This window comes from Puntigrus tetrazona, chromosome 15 (genome assembly GCF_018831695.1).
Source record: "Puntigrus tetrazona isolate hp1 chromosome 15, ASM1883169v1, whole genome shotgun sequence".
Lineage (NCBI taxonomy): Eukaryota > Metazoa > Chordata > Actinopteri > Cypriniformes > Cyprinidae > Puntigrus > Puntigrus tetrazona.
The window spans coordinates 7405501-7427635 of NC_056713.1; the positions used below are offsets into that span (position 1 = coordinate 7405501).

Sequence of the window (22135 nt, forward strand, 5' to 3'; positions counted from 1 at the left end):
CCTCGCCTTAAATGAGGTCATAATTCTCTAAGGGTAAGGCCTTGGTAATGAAATTGACATTTAGCAGCCGCACCACAGTCTATTAACTACAATAAATTTAATTTGCAACAGGCCCAGAAGTGAGCTGGGCTGCGGAAAGAGAGAAAGAGATGAAGAAACGGCGGAGCGGCGGCGCTGGTGTTTATTACATGCGTCTGGCCACAAGTACATTTGCTAAAATAAGACCGCTCTTGTGTTCTCTCGTGTAACTATAACTGCTTTTGCTCTGCCTGCTAAACGATCAGATAAAACGGCGTGAAAAAATAGAAGCGCAGCAGATTTAGTGCTTTTGCAGACCCGGGGTTTGCGCACGGTGATCTGCTTCTAGACCCCGTCTAATGTCAGGGATATCGTTGGAGCCGATGAAACAAGGTTACCCACGTCCTTCATGAGAAGGGTTTTGGCAGCTCTCCCAATTGTTAAAGCTGTAGTTTAGAGAATGAAAATCGTTTACTCGGTCGTCGCAAATCTGTATGACTTGGATAAATAAGGAAAAAAAAATAATAAATTGGCGTTCATGGTTTTCAGCAAGAGACAGAGTCATACAGGTTTGGAACAGCGTGACGGAGAGAGGAAACTATTGGTTTTCGCTTTCATTATCCCTGAGCAATACACATTAGTGCTGCATTATGATGACATTTTAGCACAACAATTACAAATCTTCCCTGAATTGATACCGTACTGGAATAAACAGACACTATGAAGATTCGTCCGGTGGAATTCTGTGCTCTAAAAATATGAATTATTATGTGTTTTAGAATTTTTGAATTTTTTTCTAAGCAAAGAGTTAAATTAGCATAAATTAATAAGAAATGTGTTGAGAATTAGCAGCTGTCCTAGGGTCGTGCCATCGTTTGCAGCACACTAAACCTGCCCTTAACATTTTATCAGAAACTAGTGGACTAGACTAGATAAAAATGAGATGTGTATTTTGTCATTGGTTTATTTGTGGCTACTTGAATATATAAGTAAGTTTCACTTAAAACAGTAAGCAAATAGTCTTAATAAAACTTAGAAAGTATAACAACTAAGTGAATCTAACTAACTATGCCTAAGTAAGATAAACTAGTGGCTTTTACAGTGTAGTCTTGTTTGGTTTTTAAAGGACAAATGAAATAGTCTGAAAGGATATTATTTCCTGCAAAGAAATTCTATAGTAAAAGTGCTTTTTTTTATTGCAAGTAGACTCAGTGTGTGTGTGTGTGTGTGTGTGTGTGTGTGTGTGTGGACGTATGGCTCTGGAGTGTGTTCCTTTGGTAAGTAAAATCCTTTAAATCTGGCTGTATTCTTTGGCCGTCTGAAGGATCAATACAGCATATGTCCAGTCATAGAGAGCTCCTCCCTGATGACCACTTCAAGCAGCCAATAGGCTTTGGCACGAGTACTTGTAAGTGACACCAACGATCGATCATGAAAACAGTGATTAGTCATGATCTGACTTTAAAATACAGCAACCACTCTATACTTCCGTACCAAAAAGGGGACCGATTTTATTTTTGCAATTAGTTACCATATGATTTTTTTGATATTGTTTCCGTTGGATGTTTTGCTTGTCTGTGGGTCCAAACGACCCCAATAGCATAATATTTAGCACCCGGTATGTGACTTTTATCAGGGGGAGCCCCGCCAAATGTGTAGTTTAACCGCCAGAATGCAATGTTTGCACGAAATCCCCCCAGAAAAGCAATTGTGCTAGTTTTGAGAAGCAGTTGGGCGTATTTCGCTCTAAAAACTTGGCAACCCTGTTAGCAGTATTCTTCAAAACATCATCTTTCCCCTGTCATTGCAGACAGACATTTTCTACTTACAGATATGATAGAGACATATGGATGATATAAACCTGAAATTTCCCCCTAAATCTAACTCAGTCCCCATCCACTCAAAACATGAACTACTGACTTGAGACTTAATAGTGAACCAAATGTGTTTTTACCTCTAAAACCTTTAGTGCACAAAAATGAACCTATTTTAGATGCTTAATCTTCAATCCCAAACCCATTAGGAGTTTATTTAGACAAGTCATAGTTAATGGTTAGTTAACAGTGAGAATCCGTCCCCAAACTAAACAGATTTTCTTATGTAGTGTTACTTTTGTAACAGGTCTGTAATAATGAATGTGTAAGACACAATGAAAGACTTCTCTGTGATGTGGCTCTCTATTATATATATAATATTCAGGTTTGGCATTAAATTGCAGCAAATATGTGTTTCTTACACAACGTCTAAGGGGAAGAAAGATTTTACATCTAGCTTTTTTTTCTTCTTTTGTAAAGCCATAGAAATTCTATCATGGATATTTCTTTTGCTATTGGAGGCAAAAATTATATTCATTATAGTTTCCGTTCACCACAAATAAGACAGCTTTTCAGAACCTTGGAAATGTAAAAAAAAGGTTCACTGGAGTAGAATTTGTTTCTGTGACTTCACATTAGTTCACATTAGTGTTGATTTAGGGATAATAATTATCAAATGATAAATTGCATCTGAAATAAACGTGTTTATTTACATAATATATGTATGTGAACTGTGTATGTTTATTATGTGTATATATAAATACACGCATACAGTACACATACAGTACATTTGAAAATACCGTCTTCATGCTGTCAAACGATTAGTTGTGAGCAATTGCAAATAAAAACTTTTATTTTGGATGTAATTAATCACTATTAAACATTTGACAGCACTAATGTATGTGCATTTATATATTTATTTATATTCGGGCGCAATTTATAGCCTTAACTGTCATGAGCTTTTACTTTGTAAAACAAGTACTTATTGTGTTCATATTGCTGCTATAGAGGAGGATGTGGCTGAGATTAGGGACAGGTTTGGTGGTATTGGTAGTTTAAAGCGGGTTAAGGTGTAAAAATGTAAAAAACACGTATGTGCACAATAAGTGTGCAATGAATCAAATGATTACTTTAAATATAAGTACATAGTGGTTAAGGCCACTTAAAGTAAAGTGGAATATTTTTATTATTTAATTTAATATAAATTATTTTTTCTTAAATACATACATGCATTGTAAACATGGGTTTATGTTTCTTTATACATAATAAATATATACAGTACACATTATGTTTTCTAATATTTACAATATCTTTTATTTTGTATGCAGATTAATCATGATCTTCTGAATAATTTCAGGACAGGTTTTGCTTTTTCAAGCTGCCTTAGTTTAATCAGTTTGAGTGTAAAGTGTGTGTCTGGTGTGTTTCCCGGAGGTCTCGCTCGCGTCACCGAAGGTCTCGCAGTGGCAGCAGCGCTCGATCCAGCAGAAAACGCAGTCGCAGCAGAGAGCGAGAGTGTGGCCAGCGCCGGACCCGAGACCGAGACCGAGACCGAGACCGCCACGGGACCGAACTAAAGACAAAGACACGGACAAAGCCAAAGACAAAGAAAAACAAAGGTAACACTTTCATTTTGTGACATTTGAATTTCTAGTTCTCCAGCTTTCTCTAGTGCGTGCACACACACACACACACACACACTCCCAGCCTGCACAGGGCCATCAATACACCTCTCAAATCTCATGTCTGTGTAGGAAATCTCATAGTTTGGATTCAGCTGAGAGTTTAGCTTAATCGTGTGGTGGGCCTCATCCATCCAGGCTGATATCTGCCCTTCAGACTCAGTGTATACACCGTCCCGCTGGGCATCTAATGCGTTTGCTCCTCTCTCCTCGCCGTGATTTATGCCCCGGTGTAATATGCGTGAGCAAGAGCTAACTGCATTTCCACCCAGCTCTCAAACCCTTCCTCGACTCCTGAGAGACTGAACCTTCTCCGTTCCGCTTCCAGTGACCGAACTCACCGGCTAACCAGCTCACGACACGGAAACACCACTAATTATGCGCGATCTGTTCAAGATGTTGTTGATCTTTACGGATTTCTGACGTTCTGATGTTTGGCCGGCTCTGGAAATGTTTCCAAATAAAGGTATACATCTGACTAAGTGACGGCAGTAATTATTACGCGCAGCATTCATCATGAGGTGTAATAATTCGTGGGGGCCTGCGAAGCTGCTGTGAAGTGAGCCGCTAATGAGAGCGTAGTCACATGTCCGTAAACAACCTCTAGAGAGAAATGGACTGCTTGCACAACTATTTCCGTCTTCTACTTAATTACAGCGTTAATTGTATCTACACACGGACAGTTAACACATGAGAACACATTATTATTATTACTCTGCTGTTTAAAACAATGAATCACATTCTCTGTGTTAGCATAAATCAAATGAAATGTGCTGCAGTCTGCCTATGAATGGCTTTTCTTTTCCAAATGTGCACAGTTTAGGTCACACTTTAGTTTGGGCACCCAGTTGGCTTCGTATTAATAGTTAGTGTGAATGAATGAGTAATAGTTGGTTATTGTGTAACTAGGTGCAAAAAATAAATTCAAAACTTGTGCTAGCTGAAGTAAAACAAGCTGATAAAATATTTGGACACAGTGTAGCGTAATGAGATTTAGGGCAGGGATCTTTTTTGAAGCGTGACACTTCAATTTTGTGCTAAAGCACTTTAAGACAAACTTGTTGGTTGAGGCATGCTAGCGTGATAAACAGCGCAAATTTATTTTCGTATTTTATTGAACAATGACGAAATCATCCTCAAGCAATGCCTTTTCACTCAAAAACCGAGGTGTTTGACTGGGAACACCAAAGGCGTTTCTTAACGGCGTTTCAGACCGGCCTGTCGATTCTGAGGAGATCTGGAAACGACCGGACGAGACGCAATTGAATTGAATAAAGTGCTTCTAAATGGAACAAATAACTAGTGATGAGTGAGTGTAAGCAGTAAAACAAGCAGATCTTGATCCCCAGACACTGGCTGCTATTCTGTTCGTCTGTGTGTGTTTTGTATTTGGTTTCTCTGCAGCTTACGTGTCCTGAGGGAGTCAATAGATGTAATTGTGGCTGTAATTAGGGGATGTGGCTGGCATGACATTAACATAATGGAGGGACAAACACAAATGAGCAAACACAGGGGCCGTTATCTTAAACACTTTAGACCCACGGGACCACTGCCTTAATCTGAGCTTCTGTCTCCAGCAGCTCCATTCACACACTCACACACCTTCACCACCGCCAAAGTTGCTTTATTATTTCTTTTATGATATCTGGAGGGATTGTGTTCTGTATGCGAGCATATGCGTGTTAAAGAGGTGTGAAATGCGTTCATTTGGGCTTATTGAACACCAAAAAATACAGTTTTGTTACGTCGAAAGAGCGTGCAATGTATTAAGTGTTAAAGTGACACATCAGCGTCTGTGGATATTACCGGATATCTTTATCTTTCCGTTAGTTAAACGCAAAACTGACAAACGCTATTAACCCTTTCAGTACCTCCACCTCTGTGTTTATCAGTTCACTGCACTGGTTTTATGGATAAATGCTCATTATGAATGAGACTTTTTTTGGAGTCAAAATCCAAATAAATTCAGTGTGTCTGCGTATCCTGTCCCTCAGAGCTTATGTCTAACTCTAATCACACACACACACACACACACACACACACACACAGAGCGGTCTGTAATTGCCCTGTAATCCTGAAGAGCCTGATGAACTTCTCCATGATGGATTGGGTTGTGATGAACTCTGCGGGACAGAACTGAATAGCTTTGCTTTATATTTCCGCTATGACAAATCAGAATGGTTTTCTTCTGAGTGTCAGTATATAGTACCGTTAGTTCAAACTGCGCGTCAGACCTTTACATTTGAAGTTTAAATTGAAATGAAAGATATAAAAGTCAGTATGAATGCAATGGGATTCCATCACCTTCCTTACAGTACGTTAGACACACTATTAGTAGGTTGGGTCGACGAAGCGGTTGCAGGGCGATCAGGATAGTTGCAAGGTTGCCAGGGAGTTCTGAGAAGTTGCTGTTGCTAGGCGGTTTCTGTTGTGTTCTTTTTTGGCAAAAATCCAGATATTCCATAATGTTTTCATATTTGTGGTGTCACATATCTGAATTCAAAATGATTATTTATTATGTAAATTCAAGGCTTTGCACTTCATTCACGTTTCAGCAGTGAGACAGAGCTTTGGGCTGATGTTTGCTTCACTCTATTTTATTTTGATAAAGTACCAACTAAGTTGTCAAGGTAGCAATGCTGGAACTGGTGTGTGTGTGTGTGTGTGTGTGTGCGCGCACCCACAATCATTTCAGCTCTTAACTTCAACTTTAAACACTTCACAGTGAAACAAAGTCACAGTGAAAACAAAACATGCTTTTATAAAATAAAGAAAACAGACAGTATGTGGCTTTCTCCCATTTGAGCTTCCTTTCTCTGAAAAAATGAAGTATGTCACAAAAAAAGAAACAAAAAAAAACTGAAACTCATCAAATAGGGACTCATATTGTATTTGTTGTGACGTCTGTGTATCGTGGCACCCCTAATATACAATATGGGGGTCAGTATATTCTGTGTTTGCAAGTCAGAAAGTTTTATTCCAAAATAATAACATTAACTAGCATTAAAAAAAAGATAAATAAAATGATACCTCCTTTAACCCTTTTTTTTTAAACACATTTTTTGTTGTTTGTCATACTTTTACTATCAACAGATTAAACCAAGCATGTATTAGCCGTATTGTGTGCGACTCTATTAATCAGTGCTGAGTAATTATGACAAAATTATGACAATTTCCATTGATATTGTAATCGTGGTTATTAACGTCGATCAGTGGAATTTACATAATTTAAAAAATGACACATTTAAGATCGGAGAGCCATTTCATGATTACAGCTCAATTTGATATTGCTTCTCTGTTACGTTAAAAACAGCTTTAATTCAAACATCTAGCAGTGAGTGAGAGAAGAATCCATACGCTGTTTGTTGAAGTAGGCAGATGATCATAAACAGCCAATAATCAATATATTGAGAGTAGCTTAAAGTTCTGAAAGGGTTAAAATAACTCGACTAATGAGGATTATGATAATATGATTATGCTAATGCCGCGAGCACATCCATCAATCATTCTCACGGTGTGGAGCTCTAGCCCGCTGCTTCCGGTCAGCTTCTCTGTTCTCGGCTTTCGCTGTGGTTTGTTAACCTGCTGTATGAACTCTGACACCGACGCGTTTGAGGAGCATCGCGAGTGATTTGAATCTGCGCTGGAGATCGTGTGTGTGTGTGTCGGGGGAGATCAAAGGGGAAGCGGCGTGGCGGGGCGCTCACAGACCCACGTGTGGTGTTGTTTTCATGAAAGATTGATCAGACCTCGAGGATGACAGCAGGCTTCTCCACACCCAGCACAATGTGTTTCCATGCAAAATTTATTGAAAAAGACGAGACATTGTAAAGCGATCTTGTTTCTTATTAAGGCACTGCGTGTGCGTGCGCGCGCGTGTGTGTGTGTGTGCGTGCCTACTTAATCATATTTTGATTTATGCGAGGATATTTTATACCCAGATGTGAGCTAAACAGGACAGGACCTCTTTTGAGGAGGTCTTTATTTGTGAAAATGATATAAAAAAATAAAATATGCATTTTTGCACCATTCTTATTGTAAAAACGCGAGTAAACATTTTAAAATATTTTTGCAAGTAAAAAGTAATCCTGTAAAAAGTGTTTGTAATTAATTAACAGGAAAATACTGCAAAGCATTAGGTTTACATGCATTTATATGATTTGAAAAAAAAAACAAAAAACTAACAGTAGCTTTTCTTTTTCTTTAGTTGTTAGTTTTTAACAATGTAGAAATACATATTTTAAGTGAAGATTGAGAAAGAGCTTTGCCGTGAGTACATCGGGCTCTTTACACGTCATTTTTTGTTTGTAGTTTTGTGAATCGAATTGTAAGAAATTAGATTTTCTGTGTTGTATGATGTTATAACTTGCAAAACAAAAAAAATGTACTTGCAAATTTTAGAAAAGGAGAATTTGAGAGAATTGTAAATCATAATAAAGTGTAATAATACATTTTTGAGAATTAAAATTAGAAATAGAATTCTGAGGAAAAAAAAGTTGTGAGATATAATCTTGCACTTCTGAGAGCGGAAAAAAATCTGAATAGACACAAACGGAAAAAGTCAAAACTGTACGTTGAAAAATTGCAATAACTTTTTTTTTTTTTTCCTTCATTTTGTGTCAGGAACAAACTTCCATAGAGGCCTCTTAGATGGAAACATAATCACTGACTTTAATGCTTCGTCTGATAACTTTTTATATAAACAGACCTTGCATATGAGTTTTGGTTGTTGTGTTTACAAAATCTTGAAATGCTGTTTAGTGTGTTTGTTATGGGGATGGACATTAGCTGCCCGGCTCTGTGTGTGTGTGTGTGTGTGTGTGTGTGTGTGTGTGAGGACTGCTCTGGCCACCGCTAATCACAATGGAAACACCCCATGTGAGCGAAGGAAAGCTGGAACAATCCACTTACTGGCCTCTGTAATCTGGTTAAGCATTAGGAGACAGTTAAAGCACACACACACACACACACACACACACACACACACACACACACACACATGCCCGGAGCCGCTGGGAGGACGGGCACACTTCGTCAAAGCTTCCCCAGCTTTTAACATGTTAAGCATTTTCTGATTATGTTCACAATTCTTGTTTTACTGCCTTGTGGGGGTTTATTAGTTTAGTTTAATCATAACCACAATCGCAGTCACTCGCGCACACAGAGATCCAGCCCTGGAGCGTGATGACGGCGCTCCGGCAAAACCAAATGAAATCCCACAATCCAATTAAAGTGATCTGCTCATGCTGAGCGGTGCAGTCGCCATCCACAACAAACTCATATCTAATCAGTAGAGCCTCGCTCCGGCCCACTTTTACGGCCGTTTGGCGGGGCCGCTCCTGATGGGCCTGTAATGCGTCTGCGGCCGCGGCTGCGCTGTTTTATGGTCCAGACAGACAGAGCGAGGACTGATTAGAGCCGGAACAGCTGCTTATGAGATCCTGACATGACAGACCTCTTTCTGGATTTAGGAGCATTATGGAAATGTGCTTGTCAACACATCCACTTCCCCGTTTAGATCCAGCGTGTGGTGTTTTTTATCACTGTCCTCTCTCGTGATCTCTCGCTCTCGCCGAGCAAGACTTCAGATCTGTCTTATTTTAGCGTCGAGCACATTAAGCTCAGTGAAATGACAATGAAAGCTATCAAAATCAACAAAAGAGCGGGGATATACACGTGCTGTGACGAGCCTCAGCTTAACACTGTACACGTTGTAAGGGTTTTTTTAAATTAAATGATAGATAAAAAAGTAAATGCTAAAATAATAGAAAGAATAGAAAATAATCGAGCAAGCTAGTGAAAGGTAATGTTAAGGGTTTTTTTTAAGAACAAGCAGGTGGTAAATGAATAGAGTCATTGCAATACACTTAATTTCTACCTTTTTTTGGTCATTTTTACCTTCATTACTCTAGTCTTCTTTGTCACATGATCATTCAGAAATCATTCTAATACGCTGATTTGCTGCTTAAGAAATATCTCTTATTACAAAAGATAGCAAGGAAAACCTTGATTCAATAAACATTACATTTTTTTTATTATCATAAAACAAAAAAATAAAACAGTAGATTAAAAAACCAAAAGAAATAAATAAAAAATAAAAAAAATATATATTTTTTAATGTTTACATTTAAATTTTATTTTATAAGCCAAGTATGACTCATGTTTTTAAACATTTTACATTTATTCCAAAACATTTATAAATCAAAGTTGGTCCACGCTCTCCTAAAACACTCCTCCACTTTCCTACGTCACAGAGTGGTTTCTTTTCATAACACCACTCCAATGTGGAGCTATTATTTTAGCTGTAGTATTGCTTTGAACCTACTTTACTTGTGTGTCCAAAAGAGAAAACGACTAGAAATCAGTGGTTAGGTCGTGTTTACAACACTGCATAGAGACTATGAGGTGAGTTTTGAATAGTGTATATTAGTGTATATTATATTTCTCCAATCACAAATGCAGACATGGTGTTATGTTTATGAGGCATCACAACACATGAAAAGACGGTCATTATAATAAAGTCATTATAATCAGTGATTATGTCTCCACTGAATGCAAGGAATGTCCGCATCGGAAAGCAGCCCAAAGTGTACGAAATCAGGAAAAACACTGCCAAATTAGATTCATTCAATATTCATTTGAAAAATAACACACAGTCGATTATAAAAATGATCAATACGTAAAAGTGATTATGTAGGAAAGCTGGATTGATCAGGAAACATTAGACTCGAGAGCAACACGTTGCTAAGTTAGATTGCGCAAATATACATTTCATATGACAAATAACATACAGTCGATTATAAAAAATGATTCATACATGCTGGACTGGTTAGGCAGGACTCTGTCATTGGCTTGTTTTCAGCAACATCAATTTGTTTGCGTCACTGAGGCCGAGTAGCTGAAGTCTCAAAGTGAGCATGCGCTCAAGGTTCAAACAAGAATGAAAAGTAACATCTCTTAGTACGGTCAAAACAGGAACAACTTTGTTGAATCAACATAGAATCATGCACGGACACTTCAGTCAAAATATCTTAGTTGAAATACAGTTTTTTGAATATTGGGAGAACTTTTAGTAAGTTGGCTTTTTTTACAGTGTACGTGAACATGTCGTTTTAAGTCTTTATTTTGAACGTGTGAGACTTTTTAAAAGTAGTCTTTCCCTTTAATGTCATTATTTCGTTCATTCAGACTTATCTCATGAACCAATCGCAGCCGAATATAACCAGTCATATTCAGTTACATCGAGATCGAGGCATCGGCTGCTCGCGTGTGATTGTCCTCCATTCATTCTCAATTACCCCCCACTTGCTTCAGGAGGTCTGTTAAAAGTCAATGGGCTGAGGGGGACGCAGACTACCGTGTCACTCTTGGACAAAGTTTCTTTAAAAAGACTCTTCCAGTCTCCTCCGATATTTTGAGGAGGTGCTGCTTCCCTTGCCTCCTCTGAGAAACCTCCCCTGGTATACGTGTATATCTGTATTTGTTTTATAAAACCCCATTCCCCATGCACATACATGCGCTGTTACTTACTCTTTATATTTTACATGTTGTATACTATAATAGTGCTATAGAATCAAGAGGTTGCCATCGATGTATAAACCTATGCCATCTACTTTGCAAATTCAAGCAATTTTTTTTTCTGCATAATTCAATTTATTTATATCCGATTTAGTAAATATTATGTAAAAATGTATTTTATTTCAGCGGTTTGGCATATATTTTTATGCCTAGTGTGTATTGGCTTTATTTCAGTCACCCAGATATCGGTATCGGCCGTCAAAAGTTGATTGAAAGTCGACCGCTAAACTTGACTTGTACTCGAGTTTATCAGTTCAGTTTGCCAAATGCACTTCACTGCTCCGTGACGGCAGGGATGGTGACTGAAAGCATTGTCACGAACACCGATTATTATCCGCCGTTATGCGTCTAGTGGATGTTATTCGACTGAAGCTGTGTGTGAACGTGTGTATTACGACAAGCACTATATCAATGCATACTCTAATGAAGACGCGTGAAACACGAACCGGACCGGTCCACAATCAATGCATATCTTCAGGGGGAAATGGCATACGACTCTCTTCTGTGAACAGTATTACGTATGGGTAGCACACTGGCAATAACGTGCCGATCGTTCTCATCTTGTCAGATTTTCCTACTTCCCCTGCTCTTATTGTGCGGTGTTTGATTGAGATACGGAGATTTGTCTTTTATGTTCTAGTTTTTATTTCCCTCACGCTGGCTGGTTCTCTTGTACTTTCCCCGGGCCGTTTCTGCACAGATAGACAGATTGTTGACATCACTCACTGCGTAAGAGCTTTGAAAGCGTACGAGTGTTTGAAAGCTGGTTAATTTGCAGCCGTACACACGGGCAGGGAAGTGTGTGGGTGCCATGTTTACCATTCAGACCCAAATGAATCACGCTGATAAATTATGGACAAGAGATTGTTATGACTTCCACATCAGTCCGTTTGCTATTTTCACCGTACTGCCCAGCGCAGACCTTTGAAAGGCTTATTAGAGGTGAAGTAAAAAAAAAAGCACTTTTAACGTGATTGTGTGTTTGGGGAGTGTTTTCATGTTTTCATTCAGTGTGATTACAGTGCTTCCTGCGGGATTCTGGGAGACTGCCTCGCGACCTTTTTGACTCCAGGGCCCCATGTTGTCAGAAACAATATTTGATGATATTTATGATACTCCTGCTGCGGTAACAAAGCCTGAATAAGTATAATTAAATTACGTGAACGGATTTACGGCTCTTAGCTTTGATAAACAGATTAATTCAGTAGCTTTTCTCAGATTAAAACGATTGCTAAGCTTAAACCTTTTCTCAGTTTTACTGATCTGAAGATAGTTGTTTACTCTGGCTACCGGTTAAGTTCAGGATCGATTTCAAGATTTTATTGTTCGTTTTTTAAAGCTTCTTATAATTTGTCTCCAAACCACATTTCCAATCTCATAGAATCTCACATCATATTAGGTCACTAAGATGGATGAATGAATTGTTGCTCAGTCTAAAAAGAAGTCAAAAGGCGATTTCTGATTTTTAAAAAAAAAATAATAATAATTATTTATTTTTTGTGCTATATGTTCTCATTAACTTAAGCTCACAAAACTGACTTTAGATACACAGAGAATAGATAATAAATGCATAGTCAAATGTCTACTTTAATGTTTAAAATAACATATTATGTTATCTGTCACTCAGCGGAACATTTTTTGTAAAAAAAGTGTAGGGAAAAATGTACCTACACTTATGAAAATATATATTAAAAAAATGGGTATGTTTTAGCGCTTTGAAGGATAGCGCCGCACATTGTAAATAACACTAAATTTCGTTGGAAACTGCACTGTGATCATTAATTAGTCTTTTAATGCCAACATTTTTTGCTATATTAGCTATTGTTACATGTATGAAAATGCATTATTTTAATAAACAAGCAAGCAAACAATATTGCTTTTACAAACGTAACTTTATTACATATATATATTTTTATAAAAATGCATAATTTTGATGCTTGACAAGTCTTTGTGCTATGCAATTTAATTTAAAGTAGTGAGTCTTTCTCAAAGTAGACATCATATTTGGTCACATGACCCAATCTGAGGATATCTATTAAACATATTAGCTCTTTCCATTGCAGATTTTATTTATGCAGGCTATTTCCGTCGTAACTGAAGCACGTATAGAATCCGGATGTTTTTCTCCAGAGAAAGCACCTCTCGTCTTCCTCGTGTAGCGACAGAGCAAACCCGAGAGCAGACGGCGCACGGCCCTCCAGGCCAGATTGGATTGTTTTCTGTCCCGAGGAAAGAGAGAATGGGGGTCTTACTGTCCCTTCGAGCAGCGGACAGCGAGAGATATTCATAAAGGTGGGCTCAGACATGAATAAGAACGGCGAGTCCAGCTCTGATAACCTGCGGGTGGCCAGCGCTCGCGTCCTGACAAAGACGGCTTTGTGAGCACTTATCCTGTCTGTACAGTGGCGGGAGCTCATACGGATAATCGCTCTAATCTAGTTAAGGTTAAAAGAGGGCCATGACTGAGAGCTGGCCTTACACATACAAATCTCTGCGCGCAAATCCCGTTTTAGGCCCAAACAAGAAAGGTGTCATATTGATTATTCTAATAGGAAGCTAGCAGCACTGTCAGCCTCCAGACAGATGGAGAGAGAGAGCGAGAGAGAAGAAACAGATCGCCAGGTTAAAGCATGATGTGTATTCATGCGCTGCGTTCGTGAAGATAGCGGAGATGATTGAGTAATGGAGCATCTTTCGTGTCTTAATGCCATCTGAATGGCTCAATGTGGCAGAGCTTATGTACTAACCACTCGATGTATTTGACAAAGATTAGGTAGTTACCGTAAGATAAACTAGCTGTTTTACTTCCTGCTTTTGCTGTTAGCAGCGATGCGAATTAATCGCATCCAAAATACGATTTTTTGGATGATTGTGTACGATTATTGTGTATGTATACAAGTATATATTTAGAAGATATTTACATGCATATATTTATATTCCAATAATTTACATCACATATTATAAACCCAACATTATTCTTAAATGTGTACATGCACGTGTGTGTATTTATATATGTATTTATAAGTACAATATTTCTACAGAATCAGAAGAGCTTTATTAATGATTATGTTGGCGCATTTAAGGAAGTTGACTTGACGTCAGGAACTTCCAGTGCCGTCATACATGATACTGCAATCATACATAGAAACACAGCAGAGGTGGAATATAGAACTAATAGAAGAAAAAAGCAAGAATGAAGTAATGTCCTGTATACAGAAATAGAGGTGACACTTTATTTTACAGTACATGCACTTCCCTGGTACATCCATGGTAAATATCAAATGAGTGTAAAACCTGCTTGCTTTTCGATTCAGTTTTTATTTGGTGCCGGTGTCACCTCTTTACATGCTGCCATGACAGATGCCATAACATTGTCTGACTGCACTGGATTATTTCCATGAGCTGATTCAATATTACCTGCTCTAGGTGAACAAATCAGAGCTTCAGTTTTTAGTCACATTCAGCCTGGTTTCAGGAGTATAACAACGCTTGCTATTAATGTTCCCCGTCAACTCCTTGTTCCCTGATTAACTTGTGCATCTGAAACGGCAAACAACCATAGTGTGTGTGTATTGTGTAATATAAATTACGAACAGAAATATATACATGGAAATATAAGAATATATACTGTATCTGTGTGTGTACACCATACACACGCATACCACTTTGTATGAAGTGTCAGAGTTATGCAGGACCCAAAACAAGAAAAAAGCTTTTTAAAACAAGATGTTATTGCACATGTTAAAACAGATCGAAAATCGCATGAGCATGGCTCAACAAATGGGACAAATAAGTAATGCGCACCTGACACTGATCACAGCCTCACATCTCGGTGCATGTTTGAAATGAGGTTTTGGATATTCTTTTAAGGGATTGCTTGCTATTCCTCCAGCAATGCTGTCTGTAACTCCACACGGGTTCCTGGAGGGACCTGACGCACTTACAGCCTTGACTGTAGCTGCTCCCAGATGTGTTCAAGATGGGCGACCGGACTGGACACTACATCTTTGAGATGCCCTCGTCCTCCAAGTAATCCATCACCAGCCTTGTTGGATTTGTCAGTGTTGTCATCCATTAGCATGAAATCTGGCCACATTGCACCCGCATACAGTTGCACAACCTGTCTCAGGATTTTATCCTTATACCTTTGACCTCTCAGACTGCCATTTTCAGTGATGCTGAGCTCTGTCTTTCCACCCATGGAGATGCCTCCATAAACAATGACTGATTATCCACCGATACTGTCATGCTTTACAACATTTTGTGGCAAATTTCTCTCCCAGGATGATGCCAAACCCTACTATGACTGTCTAGGAAGTTCACACAGAAGTTCACTCATTCATTGGCCACCGCAGACATGCCAGATCGTGTGCTTCCTCACAGCCGGTCTTCTGACTCTAACTTCATGAAGTCGTCTCCTCACAGTCTGACTGGACACTCGCACCCGTTGTATCATGAAGGTAATTTTGCAGGCTGACTGCAGGAATAAAATTATTTCTGCGGGAATACAGGGTCAAGCATCGGTCTTGATTTTGCATTGTGACACCATGCGTTGTGTCTGCCTCCACCATGCTTTCTGCTCACACTACCAGACCTTCTGAATCTGTTCCAGACTCTAGAAATTACACTTTCAGACTTCCCCACTCTGTCTTCAAGCAGTCCTGCTTCCTTCCTATGGCCCTATTGAGGTCAGAATCCTGCAGTCTCACCAAAAGTGGCATTTTCTATGCATTCTGATCTTAAGTGAAGCTTTCAGAGCCTCAAATGATGAGCAGTTCCCAATTACAGACACATGTGACAGATCTGTTGGTACAATCATGTCTGAAGACCATTAAAAGCTACTACGGTTGACATTTCATTAATGACAACATTGACTAATAACAGACTTATACATGTTATACATAAATTGTAAAAGAAACACATTTTGGTTTTATAGGACAACACTTATGAAAAGTTTAGAGCCACTTCAAATGTAAGCTCTATATATATATATATATATATATATATATATATATATATATATATATATATATATATATATATATGTATACAGTCTTTTTAAAAGTACATGCAAACTTACCTGTGTATCCACTGAAACCGGAAAAGACCTCTGAACAAGCCATAATATTTTCTTTGTACTCTTGTGACATGATTAAGACTGTTGGTGTAGTTCATTATTTAATATGTTAGACAGTTTACACTTTCATGTAGGTATTGGTAAAGTTCTTTTAATATATATTAATAATAAAACAGGCTCCCTGATGCAAGGAAAAGCAACTTATGCAGGAGCCTGAGGGCAGAATGTAAAGCTAACATCAGCGCTCCACATTTCTGATCATAACGCTGCAATAATGCACTGGTGTATTAGCCTAGTTTTTACTGTCTGCAGAAATTGTCCAAGCAAGTCAATCTATCTCTATTTCTAAAGCTCTTTTAGAATTACCCAAGATTACATAAAAAAGATCCTACTAAAAACAACTAAATCATAAAATTCCTGATTACATAAATATCTTAAGTCTGCTTCTGAAATCATCAGTAGAGTGGATATGATCTTCAGTTGCAACACAGTGGACTTGGTCTAAGGTAAAGTCATCCAGTATTATAAAAGCACTCAATAAGACCTGAACCATGTCCAGTTTCTTTAGTTTAAATGTGTGTGAACTATATATTATTATTATTTTCAACACAGTCTCATTGAAAAAGTGGTGGCATTTCTGCACATTTCATGGCAGTTTCAAAGTGAAATATTTAGTAGCTTGCCACTAATATCACAGTTATTGTTGCAATGTCATGTTTTGTACTGTAATGTCTGACAGCATCCCGTCACTGGTTTCTGGTCTGACTGTGTGTGGTCTTGTGTTCTTTGGAGGTGTGGCTTTGGAGCGTGATGTGTAGAGAGGATGGGATCTTATGATTTAAAGCTAACATGCTATTGCTAGCCTCTCCAAAATCACCCGCAATACCTTTTAAAAGGGGTATTGATCTTTTGACGTAGAAGTTATTGTACTATAAATACATCCTTTAAGTTTCAGAACTCTCATTACTCTAAAAACAGCTTATATTGAAGGAATGTTTTACTCTACGATGTGATAGTGTGGCTAAGCACCGCCTCTCCTGAAGATCAACATCTGCTTCAACAGCAGTACTCGTTTAGCCCCGCCCACTGATTCTGCATCGCTGCCTGTTGAGTCCCGACCATTGAATCTGCTCTTTTTCTATTTATTTTGCAGTGGATTTGTTTGCAAACAAAAGGCAAAGTTTAATTTAACGTTTTTCAGAAAAAAGATCCTGTGACATGCATCTTGATAGCGTTATAAATGGACCTTAAAGTTGTTTCGAAGTCACAATAATGTGGTAGGATTGTGTGTGAACCTGGAATTGAAATTCTGGCCATGTAAATTATTATTTAAATGGCAAACTGCAGTTCATCAAACTTTTGTATGGGTTTTTGTAAACATCTTTGGACCTCTTGGACTGAGACCTTACCCTGTCCTTCTGAACTCATAGAAGCTCCACAAAGATTAAATGAATGCCTCAGTTTGTGAGGCCTGATGTTATTTGGACCATCGCTCTTCAGAACATCATCTTTTTTTTTGTTGTGCAGCAGACAAAAATGAAATGAAATATTGGTTTACAATGACATTAAGGCGAGTAAGTGATAATCCCTTCAAACACACATCTGACGAGTGAACGCTTGTCCAGCTCTGACCACACAGGAGAAGCAGAAGAAAGTCTAACCCTGAACTCTTTATTTCTCTCCCTTTGTCTCCCATGATGGACCGGTGGAGAGTTTTCCTGGTTTGTAATGGATTTTGAATCTCTGCTGTGCTGGGATTATGCTAAGAGCCCAGTTTTGTTGTTTCTAAAGCTCTCTATCCCACCCTCTCCGTGTCTCTCGCTCTCCTTTTTAGGGACTTGAGCTCTAAAAGAAGGGTTTTGATCTGATTAAAGACTCACTGGCCAGCCTTTGCTATTATCAACCTACTTATGTTGAGATGTGATGGCGGCAGCCTTATACCGGCGCACTGTGTGTGTGTGTGTGTGTGTGTGTGTGTGTGTGTGTGTGTATCTGCCTGCCCCTCCTCTCTGAACAGTTTAACAGAAAAATCAAAAGGGCCAGCAGTGCTATACACTCAGGAACACAATTTCAATTTCAATTCACTGCCGCTGCTAAGTACGTGATATGGAGATGACAATCAACCTTCTTGTCCTCCATTTTATTGCACAGTCAAGTCTATCAGTCTGCCACGCTCTCCTCGGCTCTCCTGTCATTTTCCTGCCACACAGGAAGCCGTAGAGACAGGAAGAGACATTGATGGGTGGATCATGTGGATGAAGGATTATCATCTTCTTTAATAAACCCACCACGATTTTTTTTTTTGCGTTTTAATCAGGCATCGGACAACATATGAACACTCACTGACACAGTAGACGGGGCATGATGGGACTTGGATTATTTCTTCATATTGTTTACAAACTCTGTCAGTCTTCTCCATTTAGATGGAGACATCTTTATTGGATCATTGAAAAAAATTATATAAATATATATATATATATATATATATATATATATATATATATATATATATATATAATATAATTTTATATATATATTTTTTATGGAATAGTTGACCCAAAACTGAAAATTCGATCATCATTTGCTCAACCTCGAGTAGTTTATATTTGATTAGTTTAGATTTTTGAGAAGGTAAAATTATTAAAGTGTCAAAGTTCAAGACATATTAGGTTGTTACCATGTTTAGAAGACCTAAAAATATTAGCAAAAAAAAAAAAAAAAAGTGTTTTTGACCTGGATAAATGGCATAATGCGGTACTTTAAAACGTCTATGCGATTAGTTACTATTATGATTGGCTAACATCTTTGCATTGGAAATGATTGGCACCTTCTCACCAAAAAATTTACCCAACACAAAAAATAAAATCAGCAAAGTACAATCGAATCACAAAATAAAGGCTAAATGAAGCAACACATTCCCTGTCAGTTGCACTTTGCAATCATATCTTATATGTAGAAGGAAACACGATGCATAAAGAGCCAGGGGGGTGAAAACTTTTAGAATTTAAAGATCAAGGTAAATTGTAATTAATTTGTCTTCCACAAACATGCAGTTATCTTCTGTTGCTTCCAAAGGGCAGTGCTAAATGTAAAAAAAAAACCTTCCAGGGACTTCCTGTCCAGTGTTTAGACACCTGTGTGGCGCTGCGAGGGTTAAAGCGGGCCAGAACTGAAGCACCGCCGGACTGAGAGCTCGAGCTCTGCTTTTACATCTGAACTCTTTCGTTCAAAGAACTGCTCATCTTGGTCACGTCAAGGAGTCTGATGAAGTGACGGAGATAATTCAATGCGGAGTAATTTCAAAAATAAATAAATTGCTCAATGGGTTTATTTGAGACTCGGGCCACAAATGAGTGTTGATTTGCTGCTTGGGCTTTAATTAATTCTGTCGTACTTGTGCAGAGGACAAGATGACAGACGGAGAGATGGAGAACAGGAGCTTTCAGAAGAGAAGGATAATAACACATGGAGATGATGTAGCGGGAACAAACACACACACACACACACACCTGTCCGTCAGGGCCTCTTGTATTTGACAGATTGGTCAGACGTTTCCTATTTGGCACTATTGACTTGTAAGCAAATGGCTGGCATTGCATCGAGCTCTGTTAACACTTTGACTTGTTTGTCCTCTTTTACTTAATTAAGTCGAGATAAATAACGACCTCTTTACGGGAAGCCATGGAAAGGGAACATTTTTTTTCCCGTCCTCCATGCTGACTCCTCGTTCATTGACCGATTTCTTCTTTATTAGCTCTCTTTGTTTTTGAGGTTCTCTCTCTTTACCTTTTATGTCAGCTTTCGGATTTGAAGGCGAGGTTTAAACTGCACTTCCTCTTTAAAATCTGTTTCGGTTTGAATGTAGATGGCTTTCATTTACTCGCTTTTATTTCATGATAAATCTGCGTTCTCTCTCTTTTTCTCATTGAACTCAGAGGTTTAGTAGAATATTCAGTCCCACTTAATGTTAAGTGGCCTTAACTGCTATGTACTCACATTTAAATTAGTGCTGTCAATGTTAACGCCTGCAATTAATGGAAAAAAAAAATGTGTTAATATTTTTTTATGCAAATTAATCATTCGATAAGCCTTCATCGCAGCACAGAAGGTTATCTGTGTGATAAGGGTACAGTGAACCATGTGTTGCCAGGTTCGTGGTTTTTCCGCACAGTTTGGCCATTTCGAAAATGCAGTCACAGGAAAAATTATAGAGATGTGCATGGGTTGCGTTTTTTTGGGTTACTTTTAAAATGTACCGCGGCTTCCCAAAAGTGTATACAAACAAATAAAAATGAAAATAGATTTTTTTTTCTAATGCGTATTATACTCTGACTGTATACCTGGCAACTCAAGAAAAAAGAGCTTACACTAAAGGCTTTTACACAGCGGAAATAAACACCACAACAACAACAACAACTGTAGATCATAACGAACACGCGATTAGGATAGGATTTGGTTTGTGTGTGATTTTCTGGAGATTTGGACATTTTCATAATAATGAATGCTGCATTTGAAATTAATTTGTACGGCGATACAAAAAGGCTGTAAGCAGCGTGTTTTAAAAACAGTAAGTGACCACAAAAGGAGGTTGGAGGTTTAAAAGTGAGTTTTGAGTTAAAGTGTACTAAAGTCTTCTTCATAATCTATTTTGCCGTATTACTTCACAGAAGGTCGCGCAAAAAAAATAAAAAGTTTAATTGTGTTTATTTAGAAATGCTTTTAATAATAGTTGGGTAAATGTTTACTGGGATTGAAGCGATAGTATAAAGTATAAAGGCTGTATAAAAACAGAAGAATAAGGATAATGCCTCATACCTGGCAGAGGTGTGAGAAGTTCTGTTTCTATAAACTACTTCGTCATGCATTTCTTTATTTCAGCACATTTACAGGAAAATCCTTGTATTTTAAATTTGAGAATAATCGTGATTAATCACAGTCCAGTGCACTTAGTACATACATGCACTTATTGTACGCACACTTGTTTTACATTTGACCTATATGTAGTTGCATCTGTATTTAATTTCTGTACTTGCATTAATAATTCCATCCCATCTGACAAAATATCCATTTTTGTTTTGTTGTTGTTATTAAAAACGATCAAGCAAACCCAGCCCAGCTGACAAAATGCACCACGCTTTGCATTGCTTTTCAAGAATCCAGTTAGTTACACAATATTATAACGCATTACTTTTAAAAGTAACCGTCCCTGACACACCATTTATGGATTACGAGCTATGAAGGCAGGTCGTGTTCTGCTGCGGAGACAATCTTATTATTCAGCTGAAATTAGTTCAGATCAATAACAGTGTGAAGTTAATCGATCAGCTGTAGGCAGCTCTACAAAAGACGGCGACGCTGTTATTCAGCTGGAGTCAGTTCAGGGATGATTCACTTCCTGTTGCAGGACTGCTATCATCCAGCTTAATTCAGTTCAGTCAATGGTGTCGATAAACGACTGAAAGTCAAGTGGTTTTTTTAGCATTGGCACTTGACGGAAATAGAGGGGGTTATTTCTAACCAAAAGGATGCATATTTTCTATGTATTAGTATCTACGTGGTGCCTTTTAGTGGCTTTTGAAAGGATATGACCCCAGTGACGGCTGAAATAAAACTGCCTGAAACAGAAGCACGGCTGTTGAATGAGGTCATTATTAGCTGATCCACAGACATCATAGCTCAAGGTCAACGCTCATCTTGTTTCATCTTCCACCACTGTCCATTAAAACAATATAAAACGCTTCACGTCACGCATCTCTCTCGCACAAATTGTAAAGCAGCCAAACAACCCCTGACACATTTTCAATATTATTACATTAAACCGAGTTTGATTGATAATGTAATATTGGGCTAAAGCAAAACATCAATCACGGCAAGTATATTAATTATTTAATATCGCAGTGTAATGCAGGAATCGATGCGAGCGTGTTCAGGGAGGAACGGGAGGGATGAAAACCGGTGCTCCCCGC

At 38.3% G+C, this 22135-nt stretch overlaps 1 protein-coding gene across 1 annotated transcript in view; it reads left to right on the plus strand.

Annotated features, from left to right (window-relative positions):
* rsrc1 (arginine/serine-rich coiled-coil 1) overlaps positions 1 to 22135 on the plus strand; it is a 110043-nt gene that overhangs the window by 23474 nt on the left and 64434 nt on the right. Inside the window, exon 4 of the mRNA XM_043258477.1 lies at positions 3267 to 3451. Coding sequence (XP_043114412.1) covers positions 3267 to 3451 — 185 coding nt within the window. The remainder of the gene's footprint in view (positions 1 to 3266; positions 3452 to 22135) is intronic.